Consider the following 20,453-nt stretch of genomic DNA (forward strand, 5'->3'; position numbering starts at 1 on the left):
ATCTGGTACGTTGATCTCCCACGGCAGGCTTCGGATCCAATTCCACGCACGATTGATCCAAAACAGTGGGGCGAGGACGCTTTAACTGTAATCTGCCAATGGGTACCTTACACGTGGTGGAACACACCATAACATAATCTGTCAAAGACTATTACTTCCAATTTGTATATAACGTATATTGTCCAATCGGTCAAATCCCCCCACACCCTAACCCTGACCCACCAATTCCTCTCGAAACCCTAATCTCCCAGGTCCCGAAGTAATGCCGGCCAAACCCTAGATTCGGATGCTCCTCTTGCTCTCCCCTCTCGAGCTTTGAGGTTGCTCGTTGTTGGAATTTGAGTGTGGCACATTTTCCTGACTCTTTCTTCGATTGCAATAGTTCTGGGATACGATTGTCCAGACACATTTCTCAATCGATCCATTCGCCAAAGAAACCTTCTTTGATTCTATAGTTCTTTGGAAAAGAAGCCGATTTTCTAGAGATTTATATAGGTTTAGGGAAAGAAAGCTTTTTTCACCCAAGATTTTGTCTAATATAGTTAGGAGTGTAAGAGATTAAAGGAGAGATTTTTTCTGGGAAAGGGCGATGAATTCTCTACAAGCAACGCACTTGTCTCTCGTTTTTCCTGCAAGAAATCTCCCTCGAGTCTTTGAGCTGGACAGAGGTTACAGATTCGCATGTCGAGTTAAATCTCCAAAGGTATCCTCATGCCTGGTGTCGGACGCACAGCAGAAGGTGGAGGCTTCTCTGGAACCGGCATCGAGGGAGAGCAAAGAAGTGATGGAGATGGAAAGGAATGTGTTTGTGGGAACGTATGCCCGAGCTCCGGTGGTGATCAAGAGTGGCAGGGGATGCAAGCTCTACGATGTGGATGGGAAGGAGTATCTGGACATGACGGCCGGGATTGCGGTGAACTCTCTTGGGCATGGTGATCAGGATTGGCTGAATGCGGTGGTCGAGCAGGCCAACACTCTTACTCATGTCAGCAATGTCTACTACTCAATTCCTCAGGTATGGTCAGAATAGCTGGGCTGTGATTTTGTTTTGATGAGATTCTCAAGAGACTACAATGGATTGCAGCTCGCCGGTATCATATGGTGGGAGTTGTTTGAGCTTCTCTTGTTGGCTATTATGTACCATATTCTTTTGGCTAATTGATTATTAGGTGCATTGGGCTCTTTCAAATCCATGCAGATTGCTGATAGTACTTTGGGATTTTGTATTAGATGCTAATTGACTAATTAATTACTGATTTGTTTGTTTCCTTACTTTTGTCTCTTAGATTAATAATACTTAAGTGCTTAGAAGAAATCTCTCTTGTTTACTTCCATGGTCATCTTCTTGGAAACAAAACTTTAGTATTGTTGGTGTTTTTTTGTGTTCTTAACATGAATCTATCTCTATGTTCTTGTTGCCGAATAACTAACTATTTTTCCTTACCCTTATACTTAGCCTATTTTTTATTGTGTAACTTAAGTGTAAAAATTTACTTTGTCCAAATTTCATAGTTATTTGTTCTTGTATTGTTAAAGTGAATATATTGCAGGTGACTCTTGGAAAGCGCCTCGTGGAGAGTTCTTTTGCGGACCGTGTTTTCTTTACAAACTCTGGAACAGAAGCAAATGAAGCAGCCATAAAATTTGCAAGGAAATTTCAAAGATTTTCACACCCTGATAAGAAACTTCCTGCTACAGAGTTTATTGCTTTCACTAATAGCTTCCATGGAAGGACAATGGGTGCTCTTGCCCTAACAAGTAAAGAACAGTACAGGTTACCCTTTGAACCTGTCATGCCTGGGGTCACATTCATAGAATATGGAAATAGTGAAGAAGCCACGAAAGTGATACAACCTGGCAAAATAGCCGCAGTTTTTGTTGAACCCATTCAGGGTGAAGGTGGAATTTATAGTGCCACGAAGGACTTTCTACAGGCTCTACGCACAGCCTGTGATGAGGCTGGTGCTCTCTTGGTATTTGATGAGGTAGGCGGCCACAATCTTTGTTCACACAAACAATTAGATCTTTTCTTTTTGAAACTCTTATTGGTTGCATGCAGTAGCTCTTTGGGACATTATTTATTTTACATACTGGCAATTTGAATGTGTCGCTGGTATGTTCATCCATGTCTCCTTTTTAAGAGTTTGTAGCCCATGTCAATATTGCAAAGGATGATTTGCTCTTAAATGTTCTAATTCAGTCAGGCACAAGCATCCATTTGGGTGTCATAGTTCCATGTATTAAAATAGTTGCTGATAGAATTGTAACTTAGTTGGAATCTATTTCCTTATTTCGCCATGAGATCAACAGAGTATGCATGTATTATCGTCAAATGCTAAGGATGCCACATTTGCTTCTCCTACTTTTTCTTTTCAATCCTGTTCATATTCCTTTATATGCTTATATACACTGTTGGGAATCAAGCTTCTTATCGTGTTCTGGTTACATTCGTTTTTGTAGGTGCAATGTGGATTGGGCCGAACAGGTCATCTATGGGCCCATGAGGCTTTTGGTGTGATGCCTGATATGATGACCCTTGCCAAACCCCTTGCTGGTGGTCTACCAATCGGTGTCGTCCTGACCACCGAAAGGGTTGCTGCTGCCATAAGCTCTGGAGATCATGGGAGCACTTTTGCTGGTGGACCACTTGTTTGTCATGCTGCCCTTGCAGTTCTGAATAAAATCCAGGAGCCCAGTTTCTTGGCCAGTGTAACTAGGAAAGGACTCTATTTGAAGGAACTACTACTAAAGAAACTGGAAGCGAGCCCACATGTGAAAGAAATACGTGGTTTTGGGCTTATCGTGGGAATCGAGCTGGACGTCCAAGCTTCTCCTCTTGTTGATGCTTGCAGAGACGCTGGCCTTTTGGTGCTGACGGCTGGAAAAGGGAATGTAGTCAGGCTGGTGCCTCCATTGGTTGTATCCAAGGAGGAGCTGGAACAAGCTGCCGAAGTTCTAAGTGCATGCTTGCCTTCTCTCGACGGTAATACTTCTAACAAATAGCGGCTTCAGGTTGTAAAATATGCATTTTGTATGTACTGTTGATGGTGTCGAACCATTTTAAATCTTGGTTATAAGATTCTAAATGTCCTTATCAATCTTGTGTCTCTTAGCATAGTATGAAACAACCATATTATGTCCTTCAAAATATTACAGACTGCTTACATTCATAGGCCAAATATGTATACACAGTGCTGTCTTTCCATCTTGTTGGATGCATGGTAAAATTAGATGCTTCTCAGTTGGGACTGGGTACAGTTGGCAACTTGGCATATCTGATCTATGGTGGAGTTAGGTATGCATAAGAAAAAGATTGGACTTCAAACAAGAAGCAATAGTTACAGATTGTAATTATTGGAATAATGAAGGGACATAAATGCAACAGAAAAGGGATAGATATGCTCCAATTGATGCAACAGTCCAAACTTATCAGACTTTGATGAAGTAGGAAGTTGAACATAGTGATGGATTGTTCCTAACTTTGCTGCATGCCAACTCATAGTGACTGACCATCAGAGGCCATGCCAACTAATACTTTGGATTTCTTAAATTGTATATACAGTTTTTAATGAGGAATACTAATTTGTAAATAATTAAATTAAATGCATTATTGTAATGTTGTTCTAAATTTAATCAAGATATATTAACAATATGTAGACCCAGCTGAGATAGATGACATGTTATCTTCCGTAGACAATGATGAAGTCCAACATCTCAGGATCATAATTCAAACTTGAACTGTGCATTCATCAATGCATAAGGATCTATGAGTACAGTGAAGAGAGTTATACAGAAGATTCATAAAGGACAAAAAACCTCATTGGCAACTTTTGAACTGTGTGAGATATATTTTAGGTTTGCTTTCAAATTTTAAGGATCATAAAGCAGTATAGTTTATTTTGTGCTCTGATGAGCAAAAACAAACAATGATTGGTTTATTTATTTTTTAAGAAAAAAAAATATAGAGTTTTGACGATACCAGTAAATAAAAGATTATTTTTGTAACTTAAATCTTGATCATCCAAATCAGAAAAAATTAAAATAAACAATATTATTGTGTATTAATGTACTAAGTAAAAAAAAGGAAGGATGTCGACAAAAGTATTCCATGAATATTGCTGCACGGAGTTTATTAGAGTGGAAAAGGACCATCGACTCCACCTACTTTGCAGTGTCAAATTTGGCCATCTCCATTTGATACCAACAGCTGCAGCCACATAGGGTTTACATCCCAGTGATGGTAAACACCAAACTTTGGCTGCATTCATCAGAAAGACTAATTACATATTATCTTGATCTTTATATTTAACAAATTTATATTGAGATCCCTATAGTTATAAAATATTTAACTTTATTTATCCTAACATTATTTTTTAACATAAAAATGATGGGCAAAAAGATAATTTTAACATCTCAATTACGTTTTTGGTGATGGCGGATGACGATACTATTGAGGGTCATGGGTGGTTATTATGGTTGCGACCGATGAGAACGACGCAATAGTCGATGAAAACGCTAAAGACTTTTGTGGCTTCTTGCTAGGGAAGGAGAAGAATGAGGAGGGAGGGCAATGATGAAAGAGAGGAAGAAGGAAGAGGAAAAAGAGAACAACATAAATGTATAGCGGTGTTGTCCTTTGTTGCATCGTTGTCGATGCGCGCAACGTAGATGCATCAGCGTCGATGCAGATGCTAAGCAATCCTTTCGTCACTTTGCACCTACGTCAGCACCGATGTAGTTATCGAGTGGCCCTTTCATCATTCTGCATTTGTGTCGATGTCGTAAATGCAAAGCGGTGCCGCTCTTCCCCACATCGTTTTCAGCATCGACGAAGATGCAAAAGCGGTGCTGCTTTGCATTTGCATCTATATTAGCGTCGATGCAGATGTCGAGTGATCCTTTCACCGCTTTACATCTGTGTCGCATCGACATAATTGTCGATCGGCCCTTTCGCCATTTTATATCTGCTCGATGTCAACGCAATTGCTGAGTGTCACTAACGCAAATGCAGAGCGTTGGCTTCTACGTTGTTATCTTCCTTCTCTCTCTTTGTCTCACTTATCGTCATCGCTTTTTCTCCTAATCTACAATAGCCATCGATGACCCCCAACAGTGATGTCATCTGTCACCGCTAAAAACATAACTGGGATATAAAAATTATCTTTTTTTATTATTTTTATATTATTTCTTATGCATACGATATATTCCATCGATAAAATCGATGATATTAGGATAATAAAATTAAATATTTTACTTTTATAACTATAAAAATTATAATATAATTTTTTAAAAAATTTAAAAATCGAAATACTTAATAGATCTAATTATATTACCCAAGAGGTCTAGCTACATTACCCAATTAGGTAATACGTAATTATACCTCCACAAGGACAACCTCCTTTTGATCGGTCCCCTCTTTGTTGGAAACCTACTCGTTAGGCGTTTGACTCTTCTTCCTCCCATCTGCATCATCCAATTTGTCTCGGTTGACACGCTTCCCAAAATTATTTGACTCATTTGATTAGGCCGTGCGATATGTCAGCTAAATCTACTTGTTGAACTTTTACCACATTTGGCGTTGGGAGAGAATAATTACTCCGAACAAACAGAACAAGTTATTGCATGTGCAATCTTGAATTCATGCGGCTCTCTCCTTTCTTCTCCCACCGATTCACGCCTCTTCCTCCTTCCTCTGCAGCACGATAAGCTCCCACGTGAGATGCGATCGCCCTCTCACGGAAGCCTCCTCACGATGAAGCGCTCGCTGCCGTACGGAGGCCGGAGGAGCGGCAGGAACCCCGTCTTCGTCTTCGTCTTCCTCTTCTCGGTCTTGCTTTTCGTCATGCTCAAGTACAACGAACACGTTAAGTCGATGGCCGAGTACTCCCTCGGCAGTGCTACGGCCAAGTCTCAAAGATTAGCCCGGCAAAGGCTCCATGTGGTTCAACTAAGTCGCATGGATGGTGCAGAAGAAGAGCAAACCGTGTCGGATAGGACGACGAGTGACTCAGCTGCCAAAGAGCGGCCGCAAGCCGTGCAGGCGCCGTCCGTCAGGAATCCGGTGCAGGAGCCGGAGCAGGCGAAGCCGCAGCGCGCAGTCCTCGACGTGCCGGAGAGCTGCAACCTCTTCGACGGCCGGTGGGTCTACGACGACGTCTCGTATCCCATATACAAAGAACACGAGTGCGCGTACCTGACGGAGCAGGTGACGTGCATGAGGAACGGCCGCCGCGACGGCCGCTACCAGAAGTGGCGGTGGCAGCCCCGCGACTGCAACTTGCCGAGGTATAAATGAATCCACGATGCCCGATCGCTTGAATCCAGGAGACGGCATGAATTATTTGGTTGCCTGTACAGATTTGATGCGAAGGTGATGCTGGAGAGGCTCAGAGGGAAGCGCCTCATGTTCGTGGGGGACTCGCTCAACAGGAACCAGTGGGAGTCGATGGTTTGCCTGGTCCAATCTGCCATCCCATGGGGCAAGAAGACTCTCACCACGAACGCCTCCCTCAACGTCTTCCGAGCTGAGGTAGCACAAATCTGCAGCCAGAACTCCTGTGAATCTCTGATTGCAACTGGAGCAAGTCCTTGATGCTGTTGCACCGTCACAGGAGTACGATGCCACAGTGGAGTTCTACTGGGCGCCGTTCCTGGTGGAATCCAACTCCGACGACCCCAAGGTCCACAGCATCAGGAACCGCGTCATCACCAACTCGATCGCCAAGCACGGCAAGCACTGGAAGGGAGTGGATTACTTGATCTTTAACACCTACATCTGGTGGATGAACACGCCCGAGATGAGAGTCCTGTGAGCAGCTCTCCACCCGACATAACCTTGAGCTTAATGGCTGGTCCACCGATGAGCAGCTTCTTATTCTGTGGCGACAGGCGAGGAACGGAGTACAGCAAGGTCGATCGGCCTGTAGCCTACAGGAGAGTGCTGAAGACGTGGGCGAAGTGGGTGCGCAGGAACGTGGATCCCGAGAAGACGATGGTGTTCTTCATGAGCGCGTCCCCCAATCACATGAGGTAGGTCCGCAGCTCTACCTCGTCTCGGGTTCTCTCTCCAATCACTCGGGTGATGGCGACAGGAGTCAGGACTGGGGCAACCCGGACGGGGTCAAGTGCGCGATGGAGACGATGCCGGTGACGAACACGTCGCGGCGGCTGGCGATCGGCACGGACTGGCGGTTGTTCGCGGAGGAGGAGAGCGTGGTCCGGTCGATGCGGCTGCCGGTGTCGTTCGTCAGGATCACGGCGATGTCGGAGCTCCGGAAGGACGCGCACACGGCGGTGCACACGCTCCGGCAGGGGAAGCTGCTGACGGCGGAGCAGCAGGCCGACCCCGCCACCTACGCCGACTGCATCCACTGGTGTCTCCCCGGCCTTCCGGACACCTGGAACGAGTTCCTGTTCGCCCGCATCGCTTCACGGCCATGGCGCACCTAAACACGCAAAACTTGTAATAATCATTATTACATCATTACACATAAATATTCAATTAAAATAAATGAAAAAGATCTTTGGAAATTGGATGAACTTAGATATCAAGAAGAGCTGATGGTTCATCGAAGCAGGACTAGAACAGGGGAAGGTCTTTGCCGATCGACGTTGAATACAATAAGATACTGGCTTTGTCTGCTAGCCATTATTGAAGGCAGGTGATGGTGCTACGACACGCAGCTGCATATTATTTTGCTGGGTTGGGAGAAACACTTTTGGTGTTTTGCTGTGCGTCTTAACACTGTTTTGAGTATAGACAAAGACCAAGAAAAGACTAGCAACTCACTTGATGGCTTGCGGAGTGGACGGCCAGTGACTTCATGAACATTCCAATTGCCTGCAACTTTGAGACACCCATCCGATAGCTTACTCATTCATGATAAGCACTGATTCGTGAACAAAAAACATTACTGGCAGAGAAGATAATTACCACAAGTCAAAGGATGCCTCCGCTTGTCTCTGAAGCAAATCAGGCAGACCTGTGTGTGGAATCTGTAGCACATGAAAGAAATACCATATAATTGTGCACGGAATATGAAATTAAAATGATCAATGAATAGGTTAAAGATGTACCATGTCTGATGAACCCGACCTTGTTCATAGATCTAGACAACCTTATGATCTTTCTGCAGCAAATGAGGCAAATCCACACAATATCCAGACTTCACCAGGAAGCTTTTGGTCTGGTTCTCATGAAAAATGTTGCATTTCTTGAGTTCCAAAATTTTAACCAAGTCATAGTCAGATTCCTGCAATCGAACATTAAATAAAACATGCTTCAGTGGAAATAAACCATTTAACTTGCATGATACAATCTCAGACAATTTGTAAAAGCCATTTCCAACTGTACATATGAGAACCCTACAATAGCATCTGCATGTAGAATTACTTCTCAGACCTGCAATTGACATTTTTACAAGTGTCTGAAGATTTCTAGTAGCACACCTCAAACTTTGAAAGCTTTGAACAGTAGATGAGCCTTGACAATGTCATCAACAAGAACTTAAAAAAATGGCCTTCACCCACCAAGAATAGACATCATATCAAGTTTGTTCTTTTGCTGTATATGAGTGCCCAAAATTGGAATATGCCTTGAAGAAAATGAAACCTGAATATATCATCAACCAACACATCACAATAAAAGGCTCTTCAGATACATAATGATCCTGCAGAATACTGCCTTTGTGCCGATTTCTGCAGGCTTTTTAAACTTTATGAAGCTGACAGAAAACTTTGTCGCGTAGAAAACAATCAGAACATCTCAGAAAGGCTTTGTGTATTTGAGACAGCTGACGAGTGAGAAGCCAGAGCAGGGGGTAGAGGTGTCTGGGTACCCATTGACATGGGATCAAAGAACCTTACCCCCAAAGTTATGGTTATTTTCACAACTCGAATCCTAATCACTTACATCACAAAAGAATAATCTCACTATGACACAAAAACTCACCCTCTAAGCAAAAGCAGAGGAATAAAACACAAATTAATTGCCACATCATTATATTTTGAAATAAAAAATATTTATTCAAGTGTAACAGAGCCAGCTCCGATGAGATCTGAGCCAATACAAAGGAGCTGCCTAGGAAGAGCTTGGCTAGAATCCCACAGAAACAATATCTCTTCCATACCCAGCCATACAATGTGCAGTTTGGTTGACTTGTGGTATGTTTGGTATATCAAGTCAAAATCTGTGCCACGACTTAGACCAATGACATTGTCTCTTCCGTCGCAATTTGGATAATGCATCAGCCAAGAGTGTTCCTCCTATCTCCAATTTTCGGATAATCGATACTCCGCTCATGTTCAAGATCTCTAGATAATTCCTGCACCAAGCAAAGTTCTTCAATTTGAAATTTAGAACATAGAAGAACACCGAGTCCAGATGGCAGATCACTCCAGAATAGAAATTTTGATCAACTGATGGAAAACATTATAGTTAAAAATACCATCCAATACAACTGAAGTAAGGTAATCTATGTAATATAATTTATTTTGAAGTACCATGTTCAACAGAAATATATAAGAACAAGTATTGATTAAGCACTTAACTCACCCTCTATGTTGGCTATAATCAAGCTGAGCTTACTTCTCCACTTCTTTTGGTAAAACAGCCTTCCCTAAATAAACTTGCCGCATCTCTTCCCTCCATATCTGCAGGTATGGTGTTTATCGAACAAATACAGCAGGATGATATATTTGGATGGATAAATGGATAGGTAAACAACATAATTAAGAATCAGGGTGGAGTTACTACCATGTCACGAAATTCAAGTCGGATATGAGGCACATTTGTCTTATGGATATCATTCCCATCAGGACCTCTCCTATAGTAATTCTTCCCAATCCAATGCGACTACAAAAAACAAATCAACACATTAATAATATCAACTGAAACATCCAACATGGTAGTAACTGGCACTCCCTTTCATATTCACATTGCAAGCCTCAGTTGATGTGTTGAAACATATTCCTACCTTGAGAGCATGGGAAAAACCAGACTGGTAAACAGAATTTCTGGCAATTTCACACAAGTCACATGAGCTTAGCTTCCACACCTGTAAAAGAATAAGCAACATATCAGGAAAGCATCTGGAATATTTCAAATGGAGTGAGGCAGAATGAATAGATTACCGAAGCTGCAATACTGTACTCCTCCACCAAGGGTTCTTTTGTAAGGTGGATTTGTAGAGGGTCATCCGTTGAAAGAGAAACATTTAGACCTCTGTGGAAGAACATTGGCAAAGGATTTCGATGATAATCAAGAAACAAAGAGTTGTTGCTTAGAGGAGACATTGCCAAACCAATCTGATAGCAAAAGTTTAGCTCAATATTAGTTTGGTACATGCAGACAAATACTAGAACATAGTATAGCAAACTTTCTCCTCTGCAGTACAAATCCCAACAGCAAGTCTGAGAAGAAAAACATGGAAAACCTCGACTAAATCTAATTAGCCTCGATTACCTGAGCAAGATAATACAAGTACTGAAGGACTGGGGACTTTCTTAGATTGATCCCATGAGCAATATTATGAGCACACAGAAAAGTTGCAGCAAGGTGGTCAATGTCACCAGCCTGCAGATCACCAACATCAGTGGTTACATGCTTTTTATGTAAAAGTGATAAATTAACTTGTCCACAATAACATATACCTCTCCAGAATGAGGACGGAATTTGATGGTTGTCATGCCTTTTGACTCACGAAGCTGAAAGCGTAAATGGCAAGGGAAAAAAAAATCAAATTGGGAACAAGATGCAAGTTTCGAATGCGAGGATACATGGGTATATTATCTATATGGAACTATAAATAATAAAATGTCATCCAATTTCTTCTAGTTACGCAAAATAACCATTTTTTCTAAGAGAGGAGAATGGAAATATAACAAGAACCTTGTTCAGTGTGTACAGGTTAGCATAACAATAATATGCATAATACGAGAATGCAGGGTTAAAGACATTCGTCCATTGAGTTGGTGTCGGCATATGCTTTGTTGGACGTCTTTCAGGTTTGCTTTCATCATCCACCAAATCCAACCCCACAACCTGATAAACAGATAGCAGCAAATAATCATGATTTCCTGGAGGTCCAGGAAATAATTATTATATTGAAACCCTAAATATAAAGGACAAAGAAGAAAAATAATTTCAGAAAGCCAGACTAGTCTGACCCTGAACTAGAATATGAGGGAAAATGAATCAATTCACGAGGCATATTAAATGTCATACTCATGCCACAACCATTGGACAATGGCAACAAAAAATGCCTTGCCCCAAAAAAATAATCTTAATTTGAAGCTAAGCAGAAGTTTTGTTCTGAGATAATATATTTCTGATCAAGTTTATGGGACTGTCAATATCGTAGGTTATCGATCAAGGGTAACATAAAAGGGAATGCTCATGTAAAATCTTACTAACTACAGTAATGCACCACCCACCATACCACAAGGACAATGCCAAACGTAACAAACAAAGCTACATCAAACAAAAAGTTAACATGTCAAGAGCGAAAAGCGATAAAACAAACAAGTACCTGTTTTAAGAAAACATGTAACTGAGGGTGTGAATCTGGGTCAACTGTAACCTCAAAAAGGGGAAGAAAAATATTGTCAAGAAGGTTTTGAAATGATGTAACTATACCCATTTCCTTGTATACATTGTATAGCCGTGGAATCTGCAAAGGATAAACAGTTGATCGTACTTCTTAATAATTTAAAAATTATGAACGGAATCAAGTAAAGATGAAGGTTAACCATATAGTTGTAAATAATATATCACCCAAATTATATTAAAACATAGGCCACTTAAGATGTCAAAAACTTGATTAGCACACTGCATAAATGATTTTTAGATCTCTGTGCATCATCTTGGAATTATTAACTTGTATAAAGCAAGCTATCAGCAATATAGCAACTTTAAAAAAATTTGAATATATCAATGCAGACCAAGATGCTAAACCTTGTGATTCATGCCTGATAACTAATAAACTAAACCATCCATCCCAGCATCATTAGGCAGATATTATACAAGCTTATAAAAATTAAAGTCATGAATATGTTTCAAGGTGAATGGCACAAATCAAGTCAAATCCAAACTTTCAACCTCCACTTTCTTAAAAAACTAATATGTTAGTCCAAGTCAATCTCTCATACCATGCATGTCCTAGTGTATTGAAGAGTTGCTTGGGAGAATTTGTCTTATATGATTATAGCTCGAGTCATGAACTGAGTTTAGAAAACATTGCAACTATAAAGCTTCTCTATGCACATTGCATGTGGCTAGAGCTCTAGAGTCAGATTCAAAGAAAACAAAAAGAACATGGTAATGTGGGTAACTTGAAAGATTGGTTCTTTTGAAACAAGGCAATATAAGTAATAAATGAGTAATAATGCCCTTTCAATTTTCACAATAACTATTTGCTTTCAGACCCAGCCTTCTTAATGTCGAGTTTCCTTTTTTTTCTTGTTACTCCTATTTTTCTTCTAGATAACAAACAGAAGAACCACCTAACAATTACTCATTAAAGATTGGACAACTGGTCAGCCAGTGTCTAACCAAGATAATATTTAAGGCATGGATGAAATTTGAAACTGCACATTCTTCTCGGATATGTAAGGCAACATCATTAGCACCTAGAAAAAGGGGAAACACAATGCTGATCACAACCAAGGTTGCAAAAGACATAAAATTAAGTTGAATAACTTGACTTCCGTCTTGTTCTAGTAACACCTTAATACATAGTTCAATACAAAATTGTACAAAGAAAAATACTAGTAGAGAGAGGTGGTAGCAACTACCTGAATTAACCAAACAACATTTTCACTGTACAATTCATTATTCACAATCCAACTAGCAAGTTGGTCCCACTCGCTTTGTTTCCTTCCATATATTGATAACCTATATTCAGCCATCTGAAAGAACATGATGAGGATAGATCTAAGGGTAAAAAAGATCATGCATCAAACGAAACTGATATATTATGTTGCAAAGTACTTAAAGTAGCTTCCTCACCCAACAATGCAGTGAAAGGAGTCTCATAGCTCTCTCTATGTGTTTTTCTAACGAAATAGTGTAACAAAATTTTTTTACATTCATTCGGATTTTAAAAAAGATATGAAGCAGCATAACACAGGAAACTATCCAGAAGAACATGTATGAACAAGGATGCAGTCATGCATGTATCACTAGTTCATGTATGCAAGAAATTAGGGATGCATGTATCACTAGTTCATGTATGCAAGTAAAACTAGTTCATGTATGCAAGAGATTAGGGATGCAAATACTATTCCTGGTTAACAAAAAAATTGTCATATAATAATGAATCAGAGTTCAAGATCTGTTATAGCAAACCACCTGGTATTTACTAGCAGCAAGGTCACAAAAAACTTGTTTTGTCAGCTCAGCCAGGAAACGCCCTAGTATAAGGACAATATAAAGTGTGTAAGTTACAATATAAAGTCTGCATCAAGTATTAGGGATCTACTTTACTGAAATCATGTAAGCATCAAACATGACTCAACCAATATATCAAATATAAATAAAGTAATTGAGATCTTAAATCAAACTTAGCTAGGCTAGAATTGCACTAAAATAAATTGTGGCCAACAACAATGAATACCTTGTATGAGATTATCCTGCTTAAGAAAAATCTCCCTTAGCCTACTTTGGCCACAAGGATTGTATTTAAGGTTAAACTTGTCAAAACGATGAAATGTGCTCTTGTCTGCATGGACATCTAAGAGATCGACATTAAGATCATACCTGTCTCACAAGACAAAAAACATGTTCTTGTTAATTGTATAACAAGAAAAGGCTTGAAAATTGAAACTGGTAGTAGACATAGTACCCAGTCAAGTCCAAACTCTCAAAAACCTCCTTTAGTGTCATATACGTTCCATCTCTAAAAATCACAACCTAGAACAAACCCGACTGAGAAATCAAATTCAATTTAACAATAAGGCAGTCTAAGTTTCCAACTATTCACAACAGGTCCTTTTTTTCCAGAAAGAACAGCATAAGAAGACAGCAAGAAGTTAACCTACAAACCTCATCAGGTTCTTTCCTCAACTTTGACTTTATAAATCTCAATAGATGCTTCTGGTTCATGCATGCTGAGTGATGAACATGGGTGTCAACTTTCCTGACATTGTAAAAATCACGATGTGGTGCACTTTTCTGTGCAAGAAATTCTCTATCCGCATTGAGCATCAAATGAAGATTAAATTTCTGCAAAGAGATATTGCATTTAATATATCAAAAAAATAAAACAAGTATAACCAATATCCAGCCATCAGGTCTTTATGAAGAAAATTGGATTGTACAATCGAACAGGTACCTTCTCAAAATAATGTACAACAAGGAAAAACATCAGTGTACCTGCTCAAGAAGAACCAGACGGTGATGGCATAATGTTCTGATATTTCCAGCTGCAATTACTCGGAGAATATGATGCAAGTCCGTAAAAAATGTTGTAGCATCAGCCACAGGAAAAAGTCTTTCCTTTGCTGAGGCAAAAAATAGAATATTCTGACTCAAAATAATAACATGGATAGGCAACAAATGTTACAAAGTTAAGCTTTAGTCAGAATTCTTACAATCTTTACAAGCGTAAACATGAACAACCCCATCTACCATACAAAATACATGCTGACACACACAACAAAGAGAATTGCTTAAGATTTTAGAAAATAAAGTTTAAAGACTACACATGGAAAAAGGCTTACATTGGTTTTCTGCTCAGGCATATAGAAGAACGGATTAGGATTTGCCTTTGGTGTACTAGGGTCGGTTATGACTTCTTTCTCCCAAGGAGCACGTTCCTCTCTAAAGACATAAGTTTCTCGCAGCACAAGACAGTTCTGGAGAATTTTGTAGACCTCAGCTTCATCAGCAGATGGTGTCTCTATGTTAAAAGATCACAAAATGGAAAATAGATTAGGCTAGATACCATACATAACAGGGAAGAGTAACAAAACAAGTTGTGTCCACACCTACTCATGTATGAACAAAAAAAAAAAATCGAAGTTTCATCATGAGACAATTATCTTAATGACAGCGGCTTCTATAACAAATATTTGTCAACCTCCACAACCAAATAGATGACCATATATTAGTAGGACTTAAGAAAAAAATCCAACAATTTAATAGCATCTTTGATGTTGACGATTGTGTTCAAGGATAGAACTTCTGTTTTCGATTTTGCATCATCTATGCAATTTGAGAGGATACTACCTAAACAATATTCACATTGCATGAACAAATAAATATGTCTGCATATATGTTTGATTGATCATTAGATTATCAAAGATATTTTACAGGATAGAAATTTCCCTCTTTAATTGGTCTTCATTGTGGATATTCCTCATTGCCTTCTATGCTACCACCTACATACATCTCAACATCCACATTGTTTGGACATACTTCTATGATATGCTATTATCTTCAGTGCATTTTGACCAATGAAGCATAACTTGCCTAATAAGTTACTTTCAAATTTTTGCTTATATTTAAATAGTCCTCGATGCTTACGCAGAACAGTGTTCCTTTTCATGTTCACGTTGTGAGCTATCATCCAATGGGACACTAAATTATCTACCCGCTACATTGGAAAAGGAGGGTTCATTTCTTTCTTCATCTTTCAGTCTGTCGCTGAGCAAATCTAACAAAAAACAACAGTGAACAAGGCTTCCCTGGGAAAGCCAGTGTAGCATAATACATCTATTATTAGATAAGGGAAAAATCAAGGTACAAAGGAACATTTAGACTACAACAAATAGAAGTCATAATTTTCCAATTATTGGGGATCATCAAAGTATCTCTAGTTATATCGAGTATTTTGGAGTCTTAACAACTATTCATTGTTTCTAATAGAATAACAGCTAGACTGATGCACTAAATAGTAAATATATACTTGACACCTTTTTATTGGGTTTCCAAGGCCAAGGCCATCACCAGTATGTCACATTGCTCAAGATCCTATCAACAATATCTATCTAGATATCAGAAAGAACCCCTATCAACAATGACAAACGATTTTGGAAAAGTGCTTCTCGAGATATGAAATGAAGAAAGTAGTTAGTTCCATCAACTTACCTCTGCTTGTTTGTAGAATGGCAGACTTAAACAGGCTAGAACAAAAACAACAAAAGTATATGAAATATATGAAGTCTGAGGGAAAGGAGGCCATACCAGTCGGGGTAATTTTGAGTCTGACAAAGGTTTCTTGTTCAGGCTCTTTTCTAAGAATATCGGCTGCCACTGGGTCAGGTGGTACACCATGTAGATCACCAGATACACTATGAGATCGAATCATGCTCGATGCAGTTAAGGACTTTGGATCCCCATTCACAGCAATATGATCAGGCAAAGCTTGGTATAAGCTCTTACCTTCTTCCCCCTTTTCACAACACATTAAAAATACAATCAGAGATCACCCAGCATTACAGCAAAAAGAAACTGAAAACGTATTGTAAGAGTTATAAATAGGATATCACAGAATTTGGACAAGAAAAAAACAAGTGTTGACTTAAAAAAATCAAGAAATATACTGAAAAACACTATATATATATATATATATATATATATATATATATATATATATATATATATGTGTGTGTGTGTGTGTGTGTGTGTGTGTGTATGTGTGTGTGTGTGAAGATTGTAAGATCACAACCACATTAAGGGAAAGCATGAATCAGAAGTCACAAAATTGTGACAGCACTAGTAAAGTGCCATTGAAATGCTAACTTTGTAGCAAGTTAAGACCCATATGATAAGAACAAAAAAAGTTAATTTAACACAAGGTCTAACAGGACTTAAGGAACAAGGATCAGAAAAATCCATATATTTGAAAAAAATATAAACCGTAAAATGCACCAAAGAAGTAAAACCGAGAAAGATAGGTCATGAAGTAAGCATGAAAAGTAGTCCTAGGGAACAGACACCAGAAAACCAGTCATCTGGAACCAAGAAAACAAGGGGTAAACTTAAGAAAAGCCTGCAATATATAGTGATGCAAACAGACAAAATTCTTACTGCAACAACAATATATGGATCTTTTGCATAATGATGTCATGGCTATTTGTGGTCAGACTACATGAATCTTTTCGCGCCACTGTGTCTTAAGTAAAGAAATATCCCCAAAATCAACAACGTTCATATCTTTTTTTATTATTTATACTAAAGTTTCTTATCACTGGCTACCTCTCCTCATACCAATGGTCTTAACTTACCTTGTTTAATCATGATATCAGCTGTCTTACTTTGAACATGTCCATAATATTTGAAATGGATTGATTCCCCTCATTTTATATTCTATCAAGACTTTACCTAATTGTCCGTAAATAGAAACATTTCTTATTCTATCTTTTCAAGCATTACATAGTATTTACATCCACCTCATATCATCATCTCAGCCACACTGCTTTTGTACATGTTAGTTGGCCTTAAAACTGTATTATAAAACCTCTGAAGTAATATTTGTAGCTTCCACCAAGTCTAAAATACAAGTCTCAAATGAAAGTCTCTAGGAAATCATGTCAAAAATCACAATGAGAAGGCAGAAACACAGAAATTCTGTAGTTTTTTAACCTTAGTTATAAAACATGGACCCCCTGATTACTTGTTCTAGCAACATGATGACAATGTACTTGGCAATATACCCATGTATGCGCTCATGTGTAAACCTTGATGCATGCTCAGACACGTGAAAGGAATAGGCAGGTTGCATGTGCTTTTCCAGTCCCCAGATGCTACATGATAGGCACATAGCTTGACCATCTTAATCAGATAAGTCTCTTAGATTTATAAACAGTGTGTTCTTTGTGAAAAGTACCAGACAACAATTCACTCCGAGTGAGTGTTTTTGTCAAAAATCCTTTTTATATTTGAGTACGGAATCATGTTGTGTAATATCAACATTTATTGGAAATGTAAAAGCAAACTAAAAGAAACATGACTACAATAAAAAATAACTACTAAAAGACATAATCATTACAACAATGAATACATGAATGAACTCACTATAATTCCATTTGCATGCAAGTAGGCATTGTCAAGTTTACTATCATTTGGCAGATTGTCTTCTTCCTCTGATCCCTCTTGGCTCTCGAAGGCACTAGCACTAGCAACAGGTGATTTAGAAGTCGACCTGATGCCATGTCCACCTCTTTTATTTGAGATTCCATGAAGAGACTGCACATTACCTGATGCATCACAAATGGTTTGCCATTAAACCCATACAACAGAAAACGGTCACATAGGTAATCTCATGCAAAAATTTCTCCCCCAGAAAAAAACCAAAATAACAAATTGCTAACATATTTAAATGGATGGAAGTCCTGATACAAATCAAACAAGAAAACAGAGGCCAAATAATAAGAAGAGATTTGAATAAATCAATAAAACAAAAAGAAAAGGAACATCAAAAGATCAGGATTGATGGCTTTGAGGAGTTAATTGCCCTACTTGATTCTACGTGTTTGTACTTTTGGCCATATGCATCCAGGCACAACAAAACCCAACTTAGTAATCATATACCATTAAAGCCAAAAATTTTAATTGGGTATGCTACACCAGCCTATGGTGGGCTCAAAGTCCTACTTAAGGATCAAAAAACAAGAACAGAAAATGCCCAAGGAGATATGGATGCAAGAGTTAGAGAGGCGTTCTCCATTCCAAAGGGATGGCCACAAATTGTGGCCAATAACAGTAGCAACACTAGAGTGTTGAGATATTATATAGGCAGAAACTTCAGGTCGAATAATGGATACTCATTTATTCCGCAAACACATAACGGAAAGAAAGAAAAGAGAACCCAAATAAACAGCTGATATTTATGTCTTATGGATTGCATGTTTGCAATTTCCTTGACAAATTTAAACTTCTTGATTAGCTACATCACCAGAGTCACCAAATTACTTACTGTATCGTTACAAAAGCACGTACTATTAATCACAAGTCTAATTAACATCGTTCTAGCCAATGAGTTTGACACAGTAAGCCTCAGATGATTCATCGCGTACATAAAACAACAGTTTTTCTAAGCGTGAAAGATGATATCCCCTCACTCCGGAGAGAAAACGGAGAACAGTGATCCATAAGTACCTTCCGGGACGGTTTGCAGGCGAGGCAGCCCCACAGGAATCGGAAAGCCCCGTGAGTCTAACTCCGCTGCCGCTGCCTCTTCTTCTTCCTCCTCCTCCTCCTCCACCTCCTCCCCGTCCAGCGCCGTCGCCGCCATCACGTCCGGCAGCGACGCCGACCCCCAGCCGCGTCGGTCAGACCCGGACCCACTTCGCCGGTACCCGTACCGGCCCCGCCTCAGCAGGCCCCGCTTGGGCTCATCATCGTCATCGCCACGGCGATCACGGCCGCGTTCCTTCTCGACGGCGCGGGCGAACTCGAGGAGCTGGCCGAGGGTTTTGCGGTGCACGTAGTAGGCAGAGACGGCGACGAAGGATGCGCCTACGAGCGCCGCCACGGCGAGATGGAGGGCGTAGGCGTCCATGTAATTTCCTTGGAATCTCGCCTTCCAAGGCTCGTTTCGGCTCACCAAAACCCTAAAACCAGAGGAGCGAGGAGAGAGCGAGAGGCAACCGAGTGAGGGGTTTGGTGTTTAGAAGAGGAGAAAAGGTAGCGAAGGGCAGATGTATTTATAGACGCCCGAGAAAGCAGGGGAGACAAGGGAGGCGCACATTCCGGTGGTACAAGACGTGGAAGGGCCAGAAAACGAATAAGATGCCGATGGCGTCGGCACCGCACCTCCGCGATTCTCGAATCGGATTTAAAACAATTAAAATTAAAAATAAAATAATAAAAATATTCTTCTTCTTGTGATGTTAAAAAATATAATATACTAGTAAAATTAATATATATATATATATAATACATATTTAAAATAAAATAGATGGATTTTCCCAAAAAAAACACTCCTCTTAGAGGTTACTATAGATAATCTTATATTTACTTATTATAATATTTTATTTTTATAAATTTTAATATTTTAAAATTATTTTTTTCATAAATATATTTTATTCTTCTTTTCCCTCCTTATTCTTTTTTTTTTTCTTCTTATTAAAGATAGTGTAAGTAAAGTAAGGCGTAAATGCAAACTAAGGGATGATGATTATGAATTATGAGGAGCGATTAAGATATAAGTTAGGAGCGACGATCGATTACAATGTGCATCGGGGAGCGTCAATAGGGTGTGGAATGTGTGGAAGGAAAAAAAAAAAAGGATAAGATCAAAATTATAAAGGTTATAAATAATAAAATATTATTTTATTAAATTTTAAAAATAGATTATGAATAATAAGAGTATTATTAATACTAAAAAAAGCTCTAAATGACTCTTTATAGTATTTTTCTAACACTTTCACTATTTCATTTATCTTTTCAAAATACTCTAAAAAACAATCAGTCATCTACTCATGCTTATAAATCGATTTTTAATCTTAAT

General features: G+C 39.2%; 3 protein-coding genes across 5 annotated transcripts; 2 read left to right on the top strand and 1 right to left on the bottom strand.

The window, feature by feature from the left end:
- Positions 1–190: 190 nt before the first annotated feature.
- On the top strand, positions 191–3,187 carry LOC103972341 (acetylornithine aminotransferase, mitochondrial). Its single transcript, XM_009386644.3, has 3 exons — positions 191–1,015; positions 1,551–1,985; positions 2,461–3,187. Exons 1-3 carry the CDS (start codon positions 590–592, stop codon positions 3,001–3,003), a joined length of 1,404 nt encoding a protein of 467 aa, XP_009384919.2. The 5' UTR covers positions 191–589; the 3' UTR covers positions 3,004–3,187.
- Positions 3,188–5,719: 2,532 nt separating this feature from the next.
- On the top strand, positions 5,720–7,530 carry LOC103972342 (protein trichome birefringence-like 28). The gene is made up of 5 exons (XM_009386645.3): positions 5,720–6,285; positions 6,358–6,529; positions 6,612–6,808; positions 6,889–7,029; positions 7,092–7,530. Exons 1-5 carry the CDS (start codon positions 5,720–5,722, stop codon positions 7,447–7,449), a joined length of 1,434 nt encoding a protein of 477 aa, XP_009384920.2. The 3' UTR covers positions 7,450–7,530.
- Positions 7,531–8,972: 1,442 nt separating this feature from the next.
- Positions 8,973–19,746, bottom strand: LOC135653215 (AMP deaminase-like). Of its 3 annotated transcripts, none has more exons than XM_065174941.1 (20): positions 19,100–19,744; positions 18,017–18,198; positions 16,184–16,391; positions 14,719–14,897; positions 14,590–14,641; positions 14,372–14,499; positions 14,042–14,221; positions 13,842–13,909; positions 13,614–13,756; positions 13,349–13,410; positions 12,793–12,906; positions 11,529–11,669; positions 10,889–11,041; positions 10,651–10,704; positions 10,463–10,573; positions 10,132–10,305; positions 9,975–10,055; positions 9,755–9,853; positions 9,554–9,651; positions 8,973–9,323 (listed from the first exon to the last, which is right to left on the bottom strand). In XM_065174941.1, the coding sequence occupies exons 1-19, from the start codon at positions 19,500–19,502 to the stop codon at positions 9,583–9,585; spliced, it is 2,601 nt and encodes an 866-aa protein (XP_065031013.1). In that variant the 5' UTR covers positions 19,503–19,744; the 3' UTR covers positions 8,973–9,323; positions 9,554–9,582. The 3 variants fall into 3 exon arrangements, 2 of the variants coding, with proteins under 2 accessions (XP_065031013.1, XP_065031014.1); XM_065174942.1 differs by having other exon boundaries at positions 8,973–9,340; XR_010502365.1 differs by lacking the exons at positions 8,973–9,323; positions 9,554–9,651; positions 9,755–9,853 and having other exon boundaries at positions 10,132–10,222; positions 19,100–19,746.
- Positions 19,747–20,453: the final 707 nt, after the last annotated feature.

This window comes from Musa acuminata, chromosome BXJ3-11 (genome assembly GCF_036884655.1).
Source record: "Musa acuminata AAA Group cultivar baxijiao chromosome BXJ3-11, Cavendish_Baxijiao_AAA, whole genome shotgun sequence".
Lineage (NCBI taxonomy): Eukaryota > Viridiplantae > Streptophyta > Magnoliopsida > Zingiberales > Musaceae > Musa > Musa acuminata.

Excerpts from the sequence above, each read along its gene's own strand:
- LOC135653215 (XM_065174941.1), bottom strand. The coding sequence starts at position 19,502 with ATGGACGCCTACGCCCTCCATCTCGCCGTGGCGGCGCTCGTAGGCGCA. Across the intron at positions 14,222-14,371 it reads GTCTGGTTCTTCTTGAGCAG|AAATTTAATCTTCATTTGAT; the intron begins GTACACTGATGT and ends ATCTCTTTGCAG. Across the intron at positions 10,056-10,131 it reads AGTACAGTATTGCAGCTTCG|GTGTGGAAGCTAAGCTCATG; the intron begins GTAATCTATTCA and ends ATTCTTTTACAG.
- LOC103972341 (XM_009386644.3), top strand. The coding sequence starts at position 590 with ATGAATTCTCTACAAGCAACGCACTTGTCTCTCGTTTTTCCTGCAAGA. Across the intron at positions 1,016-1,550 it reads TCTACTACTCAATTCCTCAG|GTGACTCTTGGAAAGCGCCT; the intron begins GTATGGTCAGAA and ends AATATATTGCAG. Across the intron at positions 1,986-2,460 it reads CTCTCTTGGTATTTGATGAG|GTGCAATGTGGATTGGGCCG; the intron begins GTAGGCGGCCAC and ends TCGTTTTTGTAG.
- LOC103972342 (XM_009386645.3), top strand. The coding sequence starts at position 5,720 with ATGCGATCGCCCTCTCACGGAAGCCTCCTCACGATGAAGCGCTCGCTG. Across the intron at positions 6,286-6,357 it reads CGCGACTGCAACTTGCCGAG|ATTTGATGCGAAGGTGATGC; the intron begins GTATAAATGAAT and ends TTGCCTGTACAG. Across the intron at positions 7,030-7,091 it reads GCGTCCCCCAATCACATGAG|GAGTCAGGACTGGGGCAACC; the intron begins GTAGGTCCGCAG and ends TGATGGCGACAG.